The sequence below is a fragment of the Homalodisca vitripennis genome, chromosome 7 (assembly GCF_021130785.1).
Source record: "Homalodisca vitripennis isolate AUS2020 chromosome 7, UT_GWSS_2.1, whole genome shotgun sequence".
Taxonomy (NCBI): domain Eukaryota; kingdom Metazoa; phylum Arthropoda; class Insecta; order Hemiptera; family Cicadellidae; genus Homalodisca; species Homalodisca vitripennis.
In genome coordinates this window covers 138,961,820-138,983,605 of record NC_060213.1, presented here as the reverse complement: position 1 = coordinate 138,983,605, position 21,786 = coordinate 138,961,820, and the positions used below count along the sequence as shown (strand labels likewise).

The 21,786-nt window shown below is 34.0% G+C and overlaps 1 protein-coding gene across 3 annotated transcripts in view; it reads right to left on the bottom strand.

The window, feature by feature from the left end:
• The window catches only part of LOC124366414 (transmembrane protein 47), a 431,582-nt gene that overhangs the window by 277,315 nt on the left and 132,481 nt on the right, over window positions 1-21,786 (bottom strand). For all 3 annotated transcript variants that reach the window (XM_046822952.1, XM_046822953.1, XM_046822954.1), the window contains one exon: window positions 4,282-4,357. In XM_046822952.1, coding sequence (XP_046678908.1) covers window positions 4,282-4,357 — 76 coding nt within the window. The remainder of the gene's footprint in view (window positions 1-4,281; window positions 4,358-21,786) is intronic.

Here is a 21,786-nt window from a genome sequence, read left to right as displayed (position 1 = left end):
ATACCGGAAAGGTTCTTGGAGTTCTGAGTCTGTTTTCTTTATGGCTGTTTCTAAATTTATTAGGTCATCTTTGATTATTGGTATTTTATGATCCAGATTTATATTATATTTGAGGGATCTCCTCTTTCAGGCCTTCTTGCAAATATATATATGCAAAATTTAGAAAACAACAAAATAATGGATGGTACTAATCCATTTAAAGATAAAATAATTTACTGGTTTAGATATGTTGATGATATCTTTTGTCTTTTCAAAGGAGATGAGAAGCAAGGAGACCAGTTTTTAACATTCCTCAATTCTATATCCCCAACAATTAAGTTTTCAAAAGAAATCCAAAAAGTCAAAATTAACTTTCTTGATATAAGCATTTCTAATCTTAATGGTAACCACTCATTTGAAATTTATAGAAAAACAACCCAAACAGATCTTCTAATACATCCTCTAACCATCCATGGAAACACAAAATAGCAGCATTTCACTCAATGATAAACAGAATGTTAAATATACCAATGAGTGATGAAAATAAAACTAAAGAATTGAGAATCACAAAATATCTAACTGTCAAAAATGGATATCAACCCCATATTGTAGACAAAATGATTAAGAAGAAAACAAGAAAAATCAATAAAACCAACACAATACAAGCATAATCCTAATAATAATGAAATTCAGAAATATATATGTGTACCTTTCAATACTAAAATAAACAAAGCTGTTCGAAAAACCTTTCAAAATTCAAAATTTGCCATCAGTTACCAAACAAGAAATAATACGTTTAAACTAATTGAAAACAAAGTAAACCAAAAAGATGACAAACAAGATTTATACAAACAATGTGGAGTATACAAAATTAACTGTAGTGACTGTGAAAGTTATATTGGACAAACTGGCAGAAATTTTTATAAAAGGTTTAAAGAACATATTCAAGCTTTGAAAACAAATAACATGTCTACAATAAAATCAAATTTTGCTGAACATTTATTAGAAACTGGACATAACTACAAAAATATTGAAAAGAACATGGACAATTTGGATATCTAAAGGAAAGGAGAAAAATTAAACACGAAAGAAGAAAATTACATATTTATCTAAATTATAACAAAGCTCCTCACAACATATAAATAGCAATTTAAAAAATAAAACAAATCCTATCTTTGAAAAAATATTAAACACAGAATACTAATCAAAATTACAACTGTGTCATATAAATTTAACATCCGTTTAAATAGTCGACAGGTGTATATTTATTTGTTTCGTTTATTATTTAGTTAGAAGTTAATGTTCACACTGAAAATGGTTTATACCGAAACACGTGCCTGAAATAAAAAAATTTTAAAAGGGTTTTAGTTTCCGATTTACTATTCTAATATATATATATATATGCAAAATTAACAACATTTTTAAAAGTAGCTTACAAAATTCTTAAAAATTCTCCACTGACAGACTCATTTCTGAAAGGTATTACCAATATTGACCACACTAAAGGTATGAAAGCTGTGAAACACTTTCTAAATAAAAGACCTGGAAATTCAAAACCAAGCACTAACTTCATCATTGCTCTCAGAAATTATATATCTTCAATAAAACAGAAAAATAGAACATAAATATTCTCTATATTTCGTCCAGACAAGACATTTTCAAGAGAAATACGTAAACATATTAACAAAAAAAAGGGAAAGAAACATCATATGTTAATTTTATATATATATATATATATATATATATATATATATATACTCGTATATGCAATAACAGGCACACATGAACGTTTGGTCACATACACTTATCCACAAAATTTACATTTTACAGAATATTTACTTTGATTACTCACAATTTTATAAATATTTGTAGCATTTAATAACTAAACTATTTATAACGTTTGATACATAAACAGGGTGAAATTGCAAGGGCTGTAGTTGCTGAATGACAATTCTCATTATTTATACATTCATATATGGAACATTGCTCGTAGAGTGAATATCTGTTATTTTGTAATTTACTAATGGATAAATGCATTTTCCAATTACTTACTGGAACTACATTAATTTATCTTTGGTATTCCCCTAGAGCGAATTCAATTCGAGTATCGAGTCTTTTAAATCTTTCATCCAATCTTACCTGCAGCCCCTCAGTAAGTTAACTACCAGGAGTGAAGACTGCATTTTCTAGATTGAACCACTACTCGCTGATACACTTCCCAACCAGCTAGGGAATTTTAATTTTGTGGCTGGCTTGCTTAAAACTGTTCTAACTTTACATTTTACGAGGCACTATGATCCTAAAATGTTTCCATATATTTCCATATAGGGAAAGTACAAAAAAATAATAATTTGAAATATTTATAAAAGGATACTAAATAACTAGGTTTGCAATATGGAACTAAAAAAATTCAAAGTACAAATTGGAGGCAACTTTTAGTACTAATAAAGTTTAAACTTCTAGTCCAATATGAAATTAAACATGTCTTTATTTTTGAGGCGGAGCTAGGACTGTTTAGCCCTCTCTTACACCCAAACATAAGAAATATGGTTGTAAAAGGTGTCAAATTACACAAATATCAACACAAATTCCGAATATACTATGGCAGTGTTTAAGGAAAAGTCGAAATTTTTGTCTACCACAACTAAAACTAATTTAAGTTCAGAAAAAAATTAACTCGCACTGCCCAAAAGTGGTCAATTACACACGTGATTATACCAGAGTTTATTAAGTGCACAACACACGTCACTGGCGTACATCAGGTGACATCTGTGACAATATCCCACTTTCATCCGTGCCGGTGTGATGTGTGATTGTGTTTCTCGTACTCGTGACTTGTGCTCGGGACTTGCATTCTCTGCAGTGACAACGCCTGACTGGACTCCAAGCAGCTTTTGGATGTGTTTCAACCCTTTTATTTCCCTTTTTTCTTATTTCTGTTCTTTATTTTTGTATGAACTAACACCTGACGAAGAGGATAGATTCCAATCTTCGAAACGTTGTGCTATACCTTTTGTAACATAAAACGATGGTAAACGTCCAAAATCCCGTTATCCTGTCAAACCTTCCATCGCAATAACAAACTTTAAACAAAGAAGAGTATTTTTATTTCTAATAACTATAAACAAAACATTAACACTTTGCCTCTTAAGTGGCACAGTTTCCAGTCTTGAGGTGAGCAACATTGACAGCTTGTGTAAGCTTTAGGAGCGAATGTGTTAATGAAAAAATATCTATGGAGAGAAGGAGCGATTCAATGTGAATGTTGAGTTTAGCTCCAGTTTTACATTGAATAAACCGTTACCATCATTGCTACGTCATAGGTAGAACACTCGGTTGCAGCATTAAATGTGCACCTGATGAGACAATGAGAAGTCCTACTCAGCGATTCAATGTGAATGTTGAGTTTAGCTCCAGTTTACATTGAATAAACCGTTACCATCATTGCTACGTCATAGGTAGAACACTCGGTTGCAGCATTAAATGTGCACCTGATGAGACAATGAGAAGTCCTACTCAGCGATTCAATGTGAATGTTGAGTTTAGCTCCAGTTTACATTGAATAAACCGTTACCATCATTGCTACGTCATAGGTAGAACACTCGGTTGCAGCATTAAATGTGCACCTGATGAGACAATGAGAAGTCCTACTCAGCGATTCAATGTGAATGTTGAGTTTAGCTCCAGTTTACATTGAATAAACCGTTACCATCATTGCTACGTCATAGGTAGAACACTCGGTTGCAGCATTAAATGTGCACCTGATGAGACAATGAGAAGTCCTATTCATCTAGACTACAACCATACAGTGTAATCTAAAGGTCTCTGATGTCGAAACGATATAAACAGTTCATTTGGAGCTTCATCACCGACTGTTTTGGATTTCTTCAGACGGACATGACTCCAGATTTGAGGAGTCAAATCTGTGACAGCGTCAGATTCCAGAAGCTGCACTAAGAGGAATGCGAACTGGAGATGGACTCAAAATTAAAATAAAGGAAAACATTAGTACACGATTAGTAACCATATTGTAACTAGTATTGACAAATAACACACTGTAGTGTGGTAATAAACTAATAAAAAAGGAGATCAGAAGTTTTGACAGACTTATGGTGTGGGAGTTGTATACCACCATGGAAAATGTACTGCCTAGATAATTCTGGTTCAAATTACTAATTTTATGATGGTTTAATATTTTAAAACAGTGTACAGTGTAACAGTGAGGAGTAGATGAGCTCCCTGTGAGACGCAATACGACAAATGTGCATATTGCGCAAATAAACATAAAAAAGCATACGGTACCTTAAGAGGTCGAGTGATTGTTATGGTTTCAATGGTAGTTGTGGGAGCCATCGTATCTTCTGGTGGTCGTAAGGAGCTGAAACAAGAAAAAGGATTATAGTCTCAAGCGAGCAAGCAAAAAGGATTCTAGCATAATACCTACAAACTGATATAACAAAGCCTAACAATCAATGTCAATTGGAAAGTCTGCCAATCCCTTAAATGCGACGTATCTAAACACCACTGCCCTATGTTACATATTGCTAAGTTTTAAAAGTAAACGAACATTAAAAAAAGCTCTTAGGACTTGGTAGGCGTATCCTCAGTATTTATAAAACAGAAAAACGTAATTGCGGTGGTAAAACATTTGCAGATTTTGTTCATTTTTATTATGTATCGTAACCAAGATATCGATTTCCACTTTGACTAAATACTAATGATGCGTGAGGATCTATAAAAGAGGATGTTTGTATATATATATATATATATATATATATATATATATATATATACAAACATCCTCATATAATATACATAATATACATAATACATATAAGTATTATGTATTATGTTAGACAGTTTTACTTTTTAACATAATTTGATAACGCCCTGTTGAATATATATATATATATATTTTGACATTGATAGACTCAGAAACTATTTGACCGATCATTATGAAAATTTGTATGTATATGTATTTTTCCACAGAGAAGGTATTTGTTTCCACCAATTAAGTCTTATAATAACATTCATACACGTTTAGAAATTATATTATAAATAAGTTACGTGTAAATATTATTTATATGGATTGAAAACGAATAAATAAAAGAGTGCATTAATTATAAAATTTACAAAATGACTCTTACATCATTGTTAATGTTAAAAAATCATTCATATTGTTCGAATAAAGCTTACTGCAAAATGTATTTGTGTGTTTTACAAAGTGTTATACACAAATTTAGTAGTATAATAAGTTAATTTGGGTAATCGTCCATTTCAGCAGAATTTAATTTAGTATATATATATATATATATATATATATATATATATATATATATATTCAACAGGGCGTTATCAAATTATGTTAAAAAGTAAAACTGTCTAACATAATACATAATACTTAGGTTCATTAATATTGGAAAAATTACTGACAAAAGAACTGACAAAAAACTCCACCAATTTGGAGTACAATTTCAGTGATGTATACAATGTCTTACTTATATCGTTCTCAAAATATATTGTTTCTTTATAACATTAAGATATACGGACATAAAACTAGGAAAATACGCATTAGAACAATGCGCTGTTCACATATTCAGTTTTGCAACACAATTGTATAATACAAGATGGAAGTCCGTGTTCAATCCTAGGGGAGAGATATAACAAGTGCGGTTTGACCCAAAGCACTATCCTAAACGTTGTAGCCCATTAAACCACTTTATCCCGGTTCTTTTATTGTTTATTTAAGTGTTTTAGGGAAACAGCGACACTATCACTTCTCAAGTATTGTTGTTCTTGTTTCTTCGCTTAGTTTTGCGTCAAGTTTAGTTTTGTTCGTGCCAACAGTATACGGCATTTCATTTCATCATTTCAATCTCTGGGAATAAATGACCGTTATCTCCCTCTACTTTCAGGGCGTAATCCTATATGTCCCCTCTTCGAGGAAGAGACATCCACCACTATAATACAAGACGTGGTGAACGGTATATCCTCCAAAAGCACTGACCACATTGTCCGAAAAGAGACCTCCTTAAGCCGGTGAATAATTAGGAAACCTCGTTCTTAACCAACATCCAAAACCTCACTGGAAAACGACAGCATGAAGAGCTCAAGAAATCGCTCCTTAAGACACCTACGTACACATTGATGGCATTTATAGAAAATCCAAGTGGTGAATGGACTGAAAAAACTGACAAACAGCGACGCTACAGTAACAGAACTTGAACTTTATACATAACAATGTTCGATACGTAAACGCATATTCTTGAAATTTTACGATTCTTTTAGAGCTTTCGACTGAAAAGAAATATGAATATAAATTCCTAGTTTAAATGACTTATTTGATGTACAAAAATCAAGAGATTCTTGTAGTAATATGAAAGTTTTCGTAATAACACTCCACGAACACAGAATGTATAGCACAATGCATAATCGTGGAAATTGTGTTTTTCCAGCATTTCTGTAGCCTGTATTAACAGTAATTATGATTTTTTAGTCTAACTTAGGTTACATTATCTCGAAATAGCAGGTATTTAACAGAAGGTATTGCCATAGCGCCCAGTTAGTTCCTTAGTCCGGCCATCTCTTTAGGCTTACGGCAGTGGCAACTGTTAACTGCAGGTTTTACTCAGTCCAGTAAGCTACATTTATTTTTCATTAGTCTACTTCTGAATGCTAATTTATAAACATGAGTTTCAAAATATTGCAAACCAATATACTTCACATTATTTCCTGAATTCACGACATTACTGATGAAACTATAATAATACTTCCTCCGAATTCTTCTACTCATCATTTTTATTTTATTCATGCAATGTCAGTTATATATAGTAAACTACAAACCTCGAAATGGAAAATGCAAAAACATGGCTGTATATAAAGGTTTTTGAGATTGTTTTCCTTGCGACTAGGCGACTCCACAACCACTGCACAGTCAACTTTGTGGAGTTTCCTGATAATGAAACCTTTGGTTTTGAAAAGCCTCGTCCAAAAAGATAAACCATATTGGAAAATATTGTGTCATTAATATTTAGTACTATTTAAAAATGTTTTCCCAAATGCTCCAAGAGTCTTCAACTATCTCTATACCCTAATTGTTATTTAAACCAAGGAATCAATAATACATCAAACTATAAGACATGAACTATCAACAATTACCAGTTTTATTGGCTTAAAACTAACAAAACTCAAGTAATATGCAAGAACTGATAAACATTATTTGCAGAACAAATTCAGCAAAGAAGGCAAACAGAAGTTTACAGAATCTCTTAGATAAATCTCAACTGTCGATCAATTCATACGGAAAATATTTCATGCATATTCATCCCAATTTATTCAAAACTACTTTTAGATTCCAAAGAAATACATGTATATTACAATGACTTAATATAATAATAAAGTTTTGAAATACTGACACTTAACTTCAATTTTACTAAACTTCCTTCCCTGTAAAAAAATACACCTGAAGAACGAGGCCAACAACAAGTAAAGTTTTGAAGTACCTATAAAGAAAATAGTTAATATTCTTATAGTATTTCTGCAAATTATTCTGTCTTAAATTCCTCATAAACATTCACACGAGACGATGGCTGTGTTGATTTTGTAAGGTCTCTTAGATTAAATTTAGAATTATTCGACGACTGAATTTCTTTCTACTGTAATAATTTTCCAAAAAGGAAAATTCCTTCTTAAATGTAAATACAGTTTTGTTGAAAACACAGTGCAGGCGTATTCCCGTTGTCCTATTTGACTTTGAAACCCGTTTGGTTCCCTCAGAGTGGTCAACATTTCCCTATAAAGCCAAGGCCGAAGTCTTGATATTATGACGTCACAAGACTCGTCCGACCACTCCGCTTCATTCAATGGGAATAAGGGAGACAAGTGTGATAAGTGGCGAGTAAGTTTGAGATAACGATACCTTGACAGGTTCTCGCTGTAGTCTCGCTGATTCTCTAGTATCACGTGACAGTTCTAGTCCTTAACTCTACAATAGTACAGATATTAGGTCGTAATGAGAGGTATAGCAACAACAGTGACCTGACACAAATCACGAGTTCATGCAGTTCACAAGAGATGCTGACATACAGGGTGATTCATGAAGTTCTCCCCCCCACCTCTACAGCACATTGTACTAGTAAAAATAATGAAAAATTGTTATATAAACATAGGTCTGAAAACGCTTCGTTAGCGAGTTACAGCTAGCGAAAATTTTCGCCTGAATTCCTGGGTAAAGAGTAAAATAAAGCCATACTGAACTTTTGGAAAGGTTAATTAAGTAAGAAATATCGTGGATTCTTATGTATTTTTACCTGATAAAGCTAAATAAAATAGGTTTCAGAACTGTACCTGTAGTAGTTTTTGAGGGATTCAGGGTTAAATGCAAAAAATTGGGGCATGAAACAATGTTTTTTTGAGTTTGATGTACAATAACTTTGGTAAATTGGTAATAAATACATAAAATCAACAGACATTAATTGTAGAGAATTTAATTCTGAGAAAATTGATATAATCAAATTCTAAAATAAAACAGAAATAAGTACCAAAAAATTGATTTTATTCAGTATAATACATTACTAGTTTTAAGCAAAATTAATCAGGTTGGGCCAACCGTACGCACCTTTTTATAATAGATGTTCGAAAATGAGGCCATCATTATCAATACATTTTGCAGCACGTTTGTGTATTGCTTTTGTTGCGTTTCCTTATTTTTCAGGACTTCCCTGTATCTGCACAGCCGAATCCATAATACGGGCAATTAATTCATCACGAGAATTCACTTTTGATTTGTATACAATGCCTTTCATCCATCCCCAGATGCAATAATCCAATGGAGATAGATCTGGTGATCTTGGTGGCCAAGGGTGAGGCCCTCCACGACCAATCCAGTGTCCAGGAAATTGATGATTTAAGTAAGCAGAAACGGCACGTGAAAAGTGGGGAGGTGCTCCGTCATGCTGGAAGTACAAATTTTGTCTGAGATGTAAAGGAACATTCTCTAACAGCTGCGGCAACTCTTCTTGAAGGAAATGCAAATAGAACTCAGCATTTAGGCGTCCAGGTAATATGAAAGGTCCAATCAGCCGATTGTGCAAAAGGCCACACCAGACATTGACGCTAAATCGGTGTTGAAAGTTCTGTTCCACTACCTCATGTGGATTTTCTTCTGCCCATGAGTGTTCATTGTGCAAGTTATTGACACCACCATCCCGAATGAATTGTGCCTCATCCGTAAACAAAATACGCTCGTAGAGTTGATTATTAATATTCAAAAAGTTGCAAAACTCCAAGCGAAGCGGACCATCCCCTAGCTGTAGATGTTGAACCTTTTGTTTATGAAACGGATAAAATTTGTTTCGATTAAGTGACCTCCACACCGTTGACTGCGAAACTCCTATCCGCCTAGAAATACGTCGTGTACTTACACCTGGACTGCGATGAACAGCATTAATAACAATATCATCATCGAGTTGGACAGCTCGTTCATAATTGGTTCTAGTACTTGGTAGTGATCCTGTTTCCCGAAGAGTACGAAAAGTTCTTGAAATTGTTTTGGTATCTGGAATCCTCCTATTAGGGTAACGTAGTTCATATTCTTCTACAGCAGCTCTAGCATTACCATTACAGTAACCCAAAATAAAAACCATATCAGCGTATTCCTCTGATGTAAATAAGTAAGGCATTTTTTCGCTGAATAAACAATCGAATTATAACTCACAGAAAAATTGCATTTAATAACACGATTCACAGAACCCAATCTCCTGCTGTAGCTTGCAAAACACCACTAATACACAGTTCTAACGTAACAGTACAGAATACCATTGTTGATCAGCTGTTATTCGTGCGTTACCAACTTAGAAATTAATAAAACAAAAAACTGCATTTCGATGATTAGTAAACAATAATGGGAAAATGTTTGCTTCATTTATTTTCGAACATTTGGTGTAAATTTTTATTTAAAAAAAATACAACGTAATAAAACATGATATTTTTATTTACAAACAAATTAATTTAACAGTTAATCTTGTTTTCTCAATTTATCTCATCATTAAGGAACAAACATTTTGTTTTTGTTTTATTTTAACTAAATACCGTACGGTATATCTTTACAGCTAGTAATGTATTATATTGAATAAAATCGATTTTTTGGTACTTATTTCTGTTTTATTTTAGACTTTGATTATATCAATTTTCTCATAATTAAATTCTCTACAATTAATGTTAGTTGATTTTATGTATTTATTACCAAGTTAACAAAGTTATTGTACATCAAACTTAAAAATAAACATTGTTTTGTGCCCAAATTTTTTGCATTTAACCCTGAATCCCTCAAAAACTACTACAGGTACAGTTCTGAAACCTATTTTATTAGCTTTATCAGGTAAAAATACATAATAATCCACGATATTTCTTACTTAATTAACCTTTCCAAAAGTTCAGTATGGCTTTATTTTACTCTTTACCCAGGAATTCAGGCGAAATCTTTCGCTAGCTGTAACTCGCTAACGAAGCGTTTTCGGACCTATGTTTATATAACATTTTTTCATTATTTTTACTAGTACAATGTGCTGTAGAAGTGGGGGGAGAACTTCATGAATCACCCTGTATATGACGTAGTATCAGGAATCAAGCGAGCACATACGAGAGTGTGAGATATCAATACCTTGACAGATTCTCGTTGGAAAGTTGCTGAATCACCTCATCTCGTGACAGTTCGCAAAGTATTAGTAAGACAAGCTTACATATCTTTCTGTGCTCATCACTAATTCAATTTTTTACGCTTTTTTAACAAAACATACATTTTACACTTTTTTCACAACAAATCACCTGCTCATACTACATTTATTTCCATAATATTAATTTGTAGTGATGAAACTTTCATTACTGGATTACTGTTGACTTTTATACAACAAACAATATACTATAATTGGTTATATAAAAAACCTAACTTACCTTTTTATTTCCATTACTTTCTACCTGTAACGTGTCCATTTAGTTTCCAAGACCTCTAATTGTTTATACTGACACCGTACACATGTGATCGTGAAACTCAGAATCTAATAACAAATATTGGAATGGACGTTGTAAATGAAAAGCAGTGTACTAATTTTTGACATATATTTGTCCACACACTTTTTCAATTAAGTAGCTTTAATGTAAAAGCTTGTTTAATTAATACAATCTGTGCGGCCGTTGTGTGGACGTACAGAAACAATATAGAAATCGAATTTTCACCCAATCTGCCGCAGACTCGCTTCAGTTCGTCCAATTAAAAAGTGGAATAAAATAACTTCACGGAATTGCTCAGTACTACATGTCCAAGAGAAAATACTTTATACGCCCCAAATTCGTCCTTTTCATTTTACACGCAACTCACATCCATCATATCAGGTTGGGCAAGGTATCATCATTAGAAGGACATTAGCCTTGTATCCAGGGACATTAGCCAAAATGTTCCTGAGTAATGTATTTTTAGTCCTTTTATACAAAAAATGGAAATATCCTCCTTGCCTACACCACTTTTTTATAATATTCTCTATTAAATTTATTTACAGCATTACATTAATTTCCTAACAGTAGAAAAAACGTTACATTCCACTTCTATACCATGGAATACAGTTTTATTGCTTATAGCTATTTCCGTTATTTATTTACACTGTTTTAATCCAAGAGATGCCTCAGGAATAAACTTGTGAATTCAAACCTATAGTCGAGCTTTGCATTTTAAAACTTATTTCAGGCACCTAAAGTCGCCATTTATCACACTATATGACAAGTGATGTGTGGAATGTGTGTGGGCGACCTTCTTAGTCTTTTCCCACATAAGGTCAAGCTTTCAAAAGATCAAAAGTTAATCCGAATGTCCATCTTCGTAATGTTAACTTTATGTCATTGGTTCTAAAAAGGTATTCTCCCCCATAACCTTATTCTCTTTTTATTATTTAAACCACTTCTTGAATTATTATTTAACACAAGAATATGATTTTTTCAATTTTTAAATCCTTGTTAAATTAAATTTAAAAAAATACAAAATCTTTGTCCTCAAACTCAAAGGGTGAAATATCTAAAACTAACTGTGTGAAACACTGGTGTGGTTTATACTACTATAAACAAAACAGTAAAAATTTCATTAGGATAGCTGTTATAAGACCTGAGGTTAATTACGGCAAAGTTTAAAAAAACACCTTGATCCTCAAAATGGCGTTCTATCTTCCTTATCACAAGTGCCGTAGCCTTTCTAATTTTTGTCAAGGTCACTTACGGCTTTTTTAGCTTTCCCAGTCGCAAATTTTTAAGATTTTTCATTAGCCAGCAACCAGGTACTTCCTTGATCACGCTCTTAGCTAATCCTTATTTTGATTATGATAATTAGGCCGTTATTAAATGTGCAACATCATATATCTGTACAGATTACTAACACATACCAGACAAAATTACATTATTGAGTTACTCATTGGGACTTTGAATCTTCCCTTGCACACACTTTTCCAGAAGCTGAGTATTTGCCAAATCCCAAATTTTTCTAATTTATTACAAGCATCACATCTACATATATTAACATCATATTGTAGTATCACATTGTGGGAAATGATAATGCTAATTGTGATCGTGGACAGTTTCATCCATCAAACTTTGGTTGTACTTACACCATGTTTCATCGTCTTTTGGAGAACATGTAGACGCAGCTCTTCCAGAAAATGTAGGATAATTTTTAGTAAAGGTAGGAAAAAATAATCGCACAGTTGAAAAGGGGAGGTTTCAAGACAAAATAAAAAACACCAAAATAAACAAAATTGCATAAAATGTTAAAACTTGTTTGGACTTCCCAATATTCCTGTGACCAATGAAACTAAACGCGTTCATTTCAACGTGAGTCCCGGACTACCTTGTCTGATTAGTTTGCTGAGCGTTAAGGCGGATTCCTAATTCTTAAGTAGTCTACGAGCAAGGTGTATAGCTATGGACCTTGGCCCAGATGGTACCAATTTGCATCATAAATAGACACTACCTATTTGTCGTGAAACCGATAGAGGATTTTCCCACAAGAAAATAATCGATTGTCAGCTGCAACAATTTTGTTGAGGCCGAAATGAGACAGGTATCGAAAGGGTTAAATATTTTTAGCTGGAAAGACCGAAAAAACAACCAACCGTCCGACACACGAATGAGAGTAAATCATCGATCGTCAGTCATCCATATGAAAGAAGACAATGTGGCTGAAATGGCTAGTACTCTTCCACTAAAGGTGATATACGAGTAGTTATTATTTACACATCTGAAGAATGGTTTTAAGATTGTCAAGCTTATTAGTACGATATGAGAACAAAATTATCGTTTGATTTATCAAATTAAACATTACTAGTTTAAAATGTCAAAATAAATATTTTAAATGAAAATATTAATTATTTTCACATTCTGAAACAAAATGTATTTATCCTTCAACTTAATTGGCTGAGCGTTAGCATACCCTATTACAAACTGAGTACAATAAAATGACATGTTGACATGTAACATAGCAACACGTGTAGTCTAATAAATAAGGTACAGATTTTAACTTTTCAACACGTGTCGTACTCCAACCTTGTATTGTACATCAAATGGATAACTTCATCTTCACGTACAGATATCTAAAAAAATAATTAATATACGGGGTATAAATTAAGTCCTGATACGCCTGGACATATTCCAAACGGAATTAGATATCAATGTAGAATCTTCATCATACCGACAAAAATACTTTTTTTTATTTTTTGGAGGGTAAACATATTTTATCCCCGTTTTTAAAGCAGGTAGAAGGGGGTCACTTTAAATTTTCAAATCGCAACCCCTATTTTGTGACATGTCATATTAAAAGTTTATTCAATAGAAACACAATAACACTAAGAAAACACCTCTATACGCCGTTTCTAGCAAAAGTTATGGACTAATAACGCAAAAAATAATAATCTGTAGGGACAATGCCAATGTCTTGCGCTTATCAACACAATGCATGCGTGATATCTTTTGGTAAGACTTTGAGGGGCCCAGCTTATCACTTAACTTAGCATCTAATGTATCTTATTTGCGTAGTTTTGGTAATAGGTGTCTTTTTCTAGTTCGCATTATAATATAAGGGTTTTTTTTTGCCCATAACTATTGCTAGGGTCGCCGTAGAGATATTCTGTTCGTGTCATTGTGTTTCTATTGAATATATCTTTAAAATTACAGGTTACGAGATAGAGGTTGCAATTTGAAAATTTAAAGTTACCCCCATCTATCCTCCTCTGAAGAGTGGGTGAAGTATAAAAATTTATTTTATAAGTATGGTGAAGATTATACATCGATATCCCAATCCGTTTGGAATATATCCAGGCCTATTAGGACTTAATTTACGCCATTAGATGTAAGGGGGTTTCCCCATAACTTTTGCTAGAGGTTGCAATTTGAAAATTTCAAGAGACCCCTCTCTACACCTCTATGACAAAGGAGGACAATATTTTAATACTTCAAAAAGTCCAAAAAGGTATTTTAAAAGGTATGGTGAAGAATATAAATCGATATTCCAATCCGTTTGGAATATATCCAGACGTATCAGGTCTTACTTTTATACCCTGTATATTCGGAAATCTTAACATGTTATGATAGAAATTATGATAAAACAAACAATTCTACTTTCTACTCCGGAGGTTTACGTAGCAAGGACTGGCGAGTAGAACACAATTTATATAAACGAAAACAAGCCCACAAACAATACCCCGATTACGTCTAGAGCCGGATCTCGGTAATGCGTGGATGGAGACCAATATCTTGGAGTATCGCCGGGAAATGATAAACGAGCTTTTAGCGAGAACCCTTTACAGTCACAAATTTTCCCAGCCCAAGTCTACCTTACGCAAAACGTCGACTGTGGTTCTAGTGCAATAATACAAATACGGGTAAGGAATTAAATTTTGAAATTTACGAAATAAAGTTGTTTTTGTAATTACGGTTTTTAAATATATGCACAGTTGATGGACATATTATATTGTGTCTAATTTTGACACATTGTCATCACTTAAATTCATTCACCTATTATGGCGAATACTAGAATGTTACAACAAATAAATACTTTGTATCAATTTGATAACTGCATACAGGCGTCGCCGAATCATGATAGAAAACATCTATGTTGGATACAATTTGAAAACCACTAGCAGTCACTCGCGGCTTTGCACGTGAATTCATATCGAATAACAGGTACGCCATAAATTTACCTACAACACAATATATATTGTACAAAGTAGAACATCATTTGTAAAATGAGGACAACATAAATGCTAGGAGAGAGGAGGAGGACACACATACTTCATTGTCAGTTTATACATGCTCAAACACAGTTTGTCTTGTACAAACGTGAGGAAAGTAGTACATCATTTGTAAAATGAGGACAACATAAATGCTAGGAGAGAGGAGGAGGACACACATACTTCTTTGTCAGTTTATACATGCTATAACACAGTTTGTTTTGTACAAACGTGAGGAAAGTAGTACATCATTTGTAAAATGAGGACAACATAAATGCTAGGAGAGAGGAGGAGGACACACATACTTCTTTGTCAGTTTATACATGCTACAACACAGTTTGTCTTGTACAAACACTAGCAAAGAAGAACATCATTTGTGAAATGAAGACAACGTAAATGCCAGGAGACAGGAGGAAGACACACATACTTCATTGTCAGTTTATACATGCTACAACACAGTTTGTCTTGTACAAACGTGAGGAAAGTAGTACATCATTTGTAAAATGAGGACAACATAAATGCTAGGAGAGAGGAGGAGGACACATGCTTCTTTGTCAGTTTATACATGCTACAACACAGTTTGTCTTGTACAAACGTGAGGAAAGTAGTACATCATTTGTAAAATGAGGACAACATAAATGCTAGGAGAGAGGAGGAGGACACATGCTTCTTTTGTCAGTTTATACACGCTACAACACAATTTGTCTAGTACAAACGTGAGGAAAGTAGTACATCATTTGTAAAATGAGGACAACATAAATGCTAGGAGAGGAGGAGGACACACATACTTCTTTGTCAGTTTATACATGCTACAACACAGTTTGTCTTGTACAAACACTAGCAAAGAAGAACATCATTTGTGAAATGAAGACAACAACGTAAATGCCAGGAGACAGGAGGAAGACACACATACTTCATTGTCAGTTTATACATGCTACAACACAGTTTGTCTTGTACAAACGTGAGGAAAGTAGTACATCATTTGTAAAATGAGGACAACATAAATGCTAGGAGAGAGGAGGAGGACACACATACTTCATTGTCAGTTTATACATGCTCAAACACAGTTTGTCTTGTACAAACGTGAGGAAAGTAGAACATCATTTGTAAAATGAGGACAACATAAATGCTAGGAGAGAGGAGGAGGAGGACACACATACTTCTTTGTCAGTTTATACATGCTCAAACACAGTTTGTCTTGTACAAACGTGAGGAAAGTAGAACATCATTTGTAAAATGAGGACAACATAAATGCTAGGAGAGAGGAGGAGGACACACATACTTCTTTGTCAGTTTATACATGCTACAACACAGTTTGTCTTGTACAAACACTAGCAAAGAAGAACATCATTTGTGAAATGAAGACAACGTAAATGCCAGGAGACAGGAGGAAGACACACATACTTCATTGTCAGTTTATACATGCTACAACACAGTTTGTCTTGTACAAACACTAGCAAAGAAGAACATCATTTGTGAAATGAAGACAACGTAAATGCTAGGAGACAGGAGGAAGACACACATACTTCATTGTCAGTTTATACATGCTACAACACACAGTTTGTCTTGTACAAACGTGAGGAAAGTAGTACATCATTTGTAAAATGAGGACAACATAAATGCTAGGAGAGAGGAGGAGGACACACATACTTCTTTGTCAGTTTATACATGCTACAACACAGTTTGTCTTGTACAAACACTAGCAAAGAAGAACATCATTTGTGAAATGAAGACAACGTAAATGCCAGGAGACAGGAGGAAGACACACATACTTCATTGTCAGTTTATACATGCTACAACACAGTTTGTCTTGTACAAACGTGAGGAAAGTAGTACATCATTTGTAAAATGAGGACAACATAAATGCTAGGAGACAGGAGGAGGACACACATACTTCTTTGTCAGTTTATACATGCTACAACACAGTTTGTCTTGTACAAACACTAGCAAAGAAGAACATCATTTGTGAAATGAAGACAACGTAAATGCCAGGAGACAGGAGGAGGACACACACATACTTCATTGTCAGTTTATACATGCTACAACACAGTTTGTCTTGTACAAACGTGAGGAAAGTAGTACATCATTTGTAAAATGAGGACAACATAAATGCTAGGAGAGAGGAGGAGGACACATGCTTCTTTGTCAGTTTATACACGCTACAACACAATTTGTCTAGTACAAATACGTGCAAACTAGAACATCATTTTTAAAACATCTTTTTTCATAGTAGGTACTTAATAAAGCTCCTTTCAAAAACAAAATATGTTTGTGATTCATGGCTAGAATTATAATTTGATTGGATAACAAATTAACTACTAGACAAATTAACTGTAAAGGCCTTACAATTTGCTGACGACCTGAAGATTTTCATCGCTGTGTCTACACCAGAAGACTCTCAAGAAATTCAAAATAGCCTTTCCGGAATTGAGGATTGGTGTGTCAGGAATAACATGTCTGTAAATCCCCAGTAAGTGCTCTTGTATAACTTATCACCGCATCAAATCTCCATCATATACGTATACTCCATTTCTGGTACATCCATTCCACGGTCCCCAGTGTATAAAAAGACCTAGGCGTTATATTTGCCAGCGACATGGGATTTTCTGGACATATAGACCACATCAGTAGCAGAGCAAACAAGATGCTTGGTTTCATAGCAAGATTCTCCAGAGGCATCGACAACCCTTCTGCTCTTCGCTCTCTGTATTGTTTCCCTTGTGAGACAGCTTGTGAATATGCAAGTCCCGTGTGTCGCCTTACACTATTGGCAATAGGACGAGACTGGAGGCTCTACAAAGGCGTTTTCTTCGCTTGATTGGTGTCCGGCTGGGTTTTGCCTATCTTGATGTGCCTGTGGAGGAACTGTCCGGCAATCTGAACTTGTCACCTCACTTGCCCTGCGCGACGTGACGTGGCTGATGTTGTCCTTCTCTGGAAGATAGTGAATGGTCGCATGAACTGTCCAGATCTCCTAGCTGAAATCGACCTCAGAATTCCGGCAAACACAAGATCTCGAGATCTGCCTGGGTCGAAGATATCACTCAACCAACTTCGACTTCCAACAGTCCCTTTCGCAAGGTTTATTCGCCTTGGGAAATCGGGTTTGCGTCTGGGTGTGACCTGTTTCTTCGATGGTCTTCACCAGGTTCGCCGGCAGGCCTTCTCTCTTCTTTCTGCTGGGGTTGTACAGGCGAGGACCATCGCGCGGGGATGGAGTGGAAGTTCTCACCAATTAAGCTACTGATTATACAGCAGTGGCCAGCTGTTCAGGAGGAAGGTCACCTCACTTATCGCAGCTCAAGAGTGATTGGAAGCGCCTCTACGGAGTGTCGTGGTACTGCAATTTTTATGTAATAATTTTATTTCCCAGCTACTTATTAATTACTCATTTTTAATACTAATATATGGTATTCTTGTTATTGCTAATTTACATAGTTTATTAGCTGTTAATATTAGTTTCTCATTGCTTTTTATATATTTTATTATATTCTATTTATTATTCCTGTTATTGCACTTTATATAGTTTAATTATTGTTGGTATTTATTATTATATATATATTGTATTGTTTGTTAGTATCTGGTTTTTGTTAATTAATTGCTGTAATTTGCAGAACACATCTTGCAGTTTTCATTGTTTATGTTTCAATAGTTTATATTTTTGTTTACATCTTGTTGTTTATAATGCTTCATAATGTTATTGTATCGCATTCTCTCGATTTATACACTTATTCTTTTTTTGTATTTTTATTGCCTTATCGCTTGTATCAGCTATTGTGTAATTTATTGTAAAATGGTTTGTCCGTTAATAAATAAATAAATAAATAGATAACACCACAATATATCATTCAAATTCGTGGAAATCAGAAATATCCAGGGCTCGGTAAGAACATAGCAACAATGTTGTTTTTACTTTTATTTTTTCCGTTATTGACTGATACAAACTAATCGTATATGAATTAATTATTAATTAGCGAATTATATCCTTTACTCTAGGGTATCATAATGAAAAGAAAATTGAACAGCTGCGTATGTTAGCATTGATGCAATGTGAATAACGGACTAGAGAGACCTCGACACAACTACTGTGTATGAGGCATTTAACAATGATAACCTCGTATTATGGTTGAAACAAAAAAGAGATCTTTGGACATCATGATAAAATGCAACAATATTTAGATAAGACCAAATAACGTAAGAGTATAGTGATCTCAATAACAGTATTCAAAGATTATAAGAGGACAGGAGGATTACACAGAATACCTTGTAGTCAGCTGACGTACACAATATACACATACCAAAATATAATGAAACCATTACAAATTGTACTACGTAAGAAAGAACAGATAATAATAAAAATGCAATGAAAACGTACAATCTTTTATTGTATTAGTTACACAAAAGACTAATCGGACATCGTGTGCTGAGGTCCGGGGAATTATTTCAGTTAGTTCCGAGGTATGCCGCTAGGGTGCGCGAGGTGACATATTGTACCGTTCAAATACTTGACTTCTCACTCCACAAATAGCAGCCGAAGCGCTCACTTTTGCCGTGCATAGACGATTTATAGCATTAGATGAGTTATCTCATGTGCACCTGTTACAACCTAAGGTAACTGACGCGTAGGAAACACGATTTTCCGGACAGTTCAGGGATAAAAAAAAATCAGTAACACTACGTTTCGAGATCTGCAATCTGATCTCTTCTTCAGGTAAATAACTAACCTAACACATAATTACAAACTAGGTTAAAATAAACAAATCATACCAGAGCGTTGTGACACGCGTAAGTCAGGAATCACGACCACCATGTTGTGCGTCAACTTCACTAACTCTAAAACATGCACTTAATAAAATACTAAACACAACACTAATTATTAAAACCGAACTACGGAATACAGGTCACAATAGGTCTGCATTCGTCGACCAACCAGATACAACGGTAACTAACTTTATTGCGTATGTGGTAGTAGTCACGTGTCATTCCACTTTAATTGTTTAGTACGTTACACAAAAAATAGTTTTCTACAAGTATATTGAGACATGAATTTGGAGCATTCATAGTTATATGCACCAGGCGCATTCCACAATACATTTCTGTCACTATTTTACAGTTTTATAGATTCGCTGATCATTACATTATTACAACAGCATATTCCTCGTATAACTATATTACGTCCTTTCAAACTGAACTGGTTGAAAATATATACCGTATTTCGTTCGTTCTAATTAGGGAAGAGCCAGAAATAACGTCCGACCAAAGTTGGAACCGGAGAGGGAACAGGATTTTACCCGGTCTCCGGTCAATAAGAGTCACACACACCTGGGAGTAAAGTTTGCAGATTTATCTGTGTTTTCGAAACAAAAGCTTAATCTCCCGAGCCCTAGGGAAAGTGTTGACGTCCAGTGCATTGGAACTAAACCGTGCTCGTCACGAACAAATAGGAAACGCGTATTCCCAACTGAAATGTATTGAAGTTTGGGGACAGTGGAACTGAAATTTGTTTCCTGAAAACCCCATGAAAGTACAACTTCAAAAATTACATGATTTTTTTTATTTTTTGCAATATTAGTTGTAATTTTTCAAATAAGATAAATAGTTCCACCACTAAAAAGGTGTAATTGAACCAATCATACTTGGACCAATGTAACAAGCAAGCATCAAGTAAACGTGAAATAAACCACAATATTTCAGTAGTAAAGTTGATTAATTTTTATCAATCTAAATTCATTTAATCACCAAAGGGTGTGTGTAAAATGTCTGTATCTATAATAACGAACTAATAGGAAAAGCGCATTCCCAACTGGAATGTATTGAAGTTGGGGACAGTGGAACTGAAATTTGTTTCTTAAAAACCCGTGAAATACAACTTCAAAAATTACATGATTTTTTAATTTTTTCTCCATATTAGTTACAATTTTTCAAGAAGCTAAATAACTCCACCACTAAAAAGGTGTAATTGAACCAATGTAACAAGCAACCATCAAGTAAAAGTGGAAGAAATCACAATATTTCAGCAGTAAACTTGATTAATTTATCAATCTCTATTTAGATAGTTTTGAAAAAGAATCAAAGTTCGTATAAAATTTATTTACCGATAATAACGGGAAATTTGTAACAGGCTTCCCATACATTGCTAGGAAAGTTTGAAGGTTGCACTTACAACATCGTATAAATTATACTTATATATGTAGAAATGAAGCTTCATGCAAAATTTTTAGTCTGTAGATGATCTTTAATGAGATATCGTACCACGTGACCTATTCATATTTTGTACATCGAATTATATTTATATATTAAAAGTTCCGGTGACGTAGGTAGGATACTATAACGCAAGAATGCGATGGAATGAAGTATTGTCACCAACTTTCAATACTTTCTATTTACTATGTTTTTTTTCTCTTTTTGCTGTATGAATAATCTCTATGTGTTAATATATCGTATATTAAAATCGCATATGAATTTATTCAGTTTGTTTACACATTCATTTATAGTGCTATATCGTTGTTGCTATTACGGTTACTCAAAAACCCCATGTAAAAATATT